The sequence below is a fragment of the Seriola lalandi genome, unplaced genomic scaffold, assembly GCF_002814215.2.
Source record: "Seriola lalandi dorsalis isolate HSWRI2012SDOR001 ecotype SW California unplaced genomic scaffold, Sedor1 jcf7180002002150, whole genome shotgun sequence".
In the NCBI taxonomy this organism is placed as follows: Eukaryota; Metazoa; Chordata; class Actinopteri; order Carangiformes; family Carangidae; genus Seriola; species Seriola lalandi.
In genome coordinates this window covers 1-1,697 of record NW_019472806.1, presented here as the reverse complement: position 1 = coordinate 1,697, position 1,697 = coordinate 1, and the positions used below count along the sequence as shown (strand labels likewise).

Below are 1,697 nucleotides of genomic sequence, written 5' to 3'. Positions count from 1 at the left end.
AAAGCAAGACGTATCCTGCCTGTGGATTTTGTGTATTTATGTGTGTGTTATATTTGTGTTATAAGTGTATGTGCGTGCGTGTGTGCGTGTTTATGTCTTTATGTATACCATGGAGAGGCCCGTTCTTCTGGTACAGGTTGCTAGGCAGCGTGTGTCTGTCCCACTCAGACGGCTTAAGCATACGTTCCTGTTTAGAGGGGGTGAGCTGCTCGCTGTACTCCCAGAAGTAGCGGCGCTTGCCTCTCTTCCGGCTGGAGACTCCTGCTGTCAGGCCTTTAATATCCTCCATCAGCTCCATGTCACAGCCTGGTGGATGTGTGAGAAAGAGACGCAGGAGAATAGGGATGAAATTAGAGCAACACAAAGATAAAAAGGGGGAAATTAAGGGGAAATAGTGTAAGAGAGGAAGGTAATAATTAAGTTAGAGGGGCTACAATGATGACTACCTGGCTCAGAGAAGGCGTCGCTCATGTCATCATCCTTGTCTGCTTCGTAGTCTTCATCCTCCTCCTCTTCTTCCTCCTCCTCATTCTCAGACAACTCGTGCTCACTGCCAAAACCCTCATCGTGGTCTTCGTCATCTAGCTCCAGCCCGTCGCCTTCCTCCTCCTCCACCTCTTCCTCGTCCTCCTCTTCCTCATCCTCCTCCAGCTGGGAGTGGGCTCTGCTGGCCAGTCTGCTGCGGGTCAGGAACAGAGAGTAGTTGTGTTCCTCCTCCTTGCTCTTCTCCGTGCCCTCAACAACCAGAACGCCACCGCTTGCCCCTGCCACACTATCGCCGCTGTTCACCAGCCCAGAGGTGCTGCCCTCCAGGGCTTGGCTCGCCTCCACTAGTTGAGGCACGGTGGCAGACGGCCAGCCTATAGGCATCTCTCTCCTCGCCATCCCCTCGGCCCTCCTCTCAAAGCTCGTCAGGCTGCTGGAGCCACTGGCAGCAGCGCCAGGAAGTCCCACCAAGGTGGCGCTAGCTGAAGTGGAAGCCTTTTCATCTTGGGGCTGGGAGAGAGGTAGAGGTGGATCTGGCCTCTCAAAATCTGTCTGGGAGGGTATGTCGGGTTGAGCTTTATGCACAGCACTCACACGGACTTTAGCCTTCCGCACAAAGTCAGAGCCATGGGAAGTTGGGGCTACCATCTTGGTTCCTCGCCCCTGGGACTTGCTTTGAGCTTGGCCATGGTCCTGGGTGAGACTGAGGTGGTTCTGGGTCTTAGCCATAGTCTCAGTGCTGGAGGGGACAGGCCTGGTGGCTTTTTGGGAGCTTTCAGGGAAGTCTGGGAGAAGACTGTGGGATGGACGAGATGAGGACGTGGAGCTTGGGGAAGGCCGTGCAGAGCCGGGGCCAAATCCTTGGCCGGGGACCAGGGGTCTCTTACTGTGACAGGGAAACTGGGAGGACTGAGGCTGAGGCTGGGGGGCAGGCAGGGTCAAGTCAGCAGGGGGGTAGAGCGCCTCACACACAGGCTGTGAATCCTCGCTGTTGAGTTGAGCCAGTGTCGGGGTTCGACTAATCACTTCCTCATCCTGGTAGGGACTAGAGAAGTCATCCAATCCAAGGAAATCCACCTCTTTGGTTCCCCAGATGTCACAGCTGGCCAGCCGTGTGTATCTGTAAGCACAGAGACATGGAGGTCGATATACAGTGAAAGCTTTCATTATCTAGTAATTGTATGTGAAAAAGCTTCACTGTTACAAAAAAG

At 54.2% G+C, this 1,697-nt stretch overlaps 1 protein-coding gene across 1 annotated transcript; it reads right to left on the bottom strand.

Moving 5' to 3' along the window:
• Positions 1 to 53: 53 nt before the first annotated feature.
• On the bottom strand, positions 54 to 1,606 carry LOC111665280 (CREB3 regulatory factor-like; the record flags this gene model as incomplete). The annotated part of the gene is made up of 2 exons (XM_023420220.2): positions 54 to 306; positions 447 to 1,606. Coding segments are annotated over 2 exons (1,408 nt in total), but the record flags the coding sequence as incomplete, so codon positions are not given.
• Between the last annotated feature and the right edge of the window lie 91 nt (positions 1,607 to 1,697).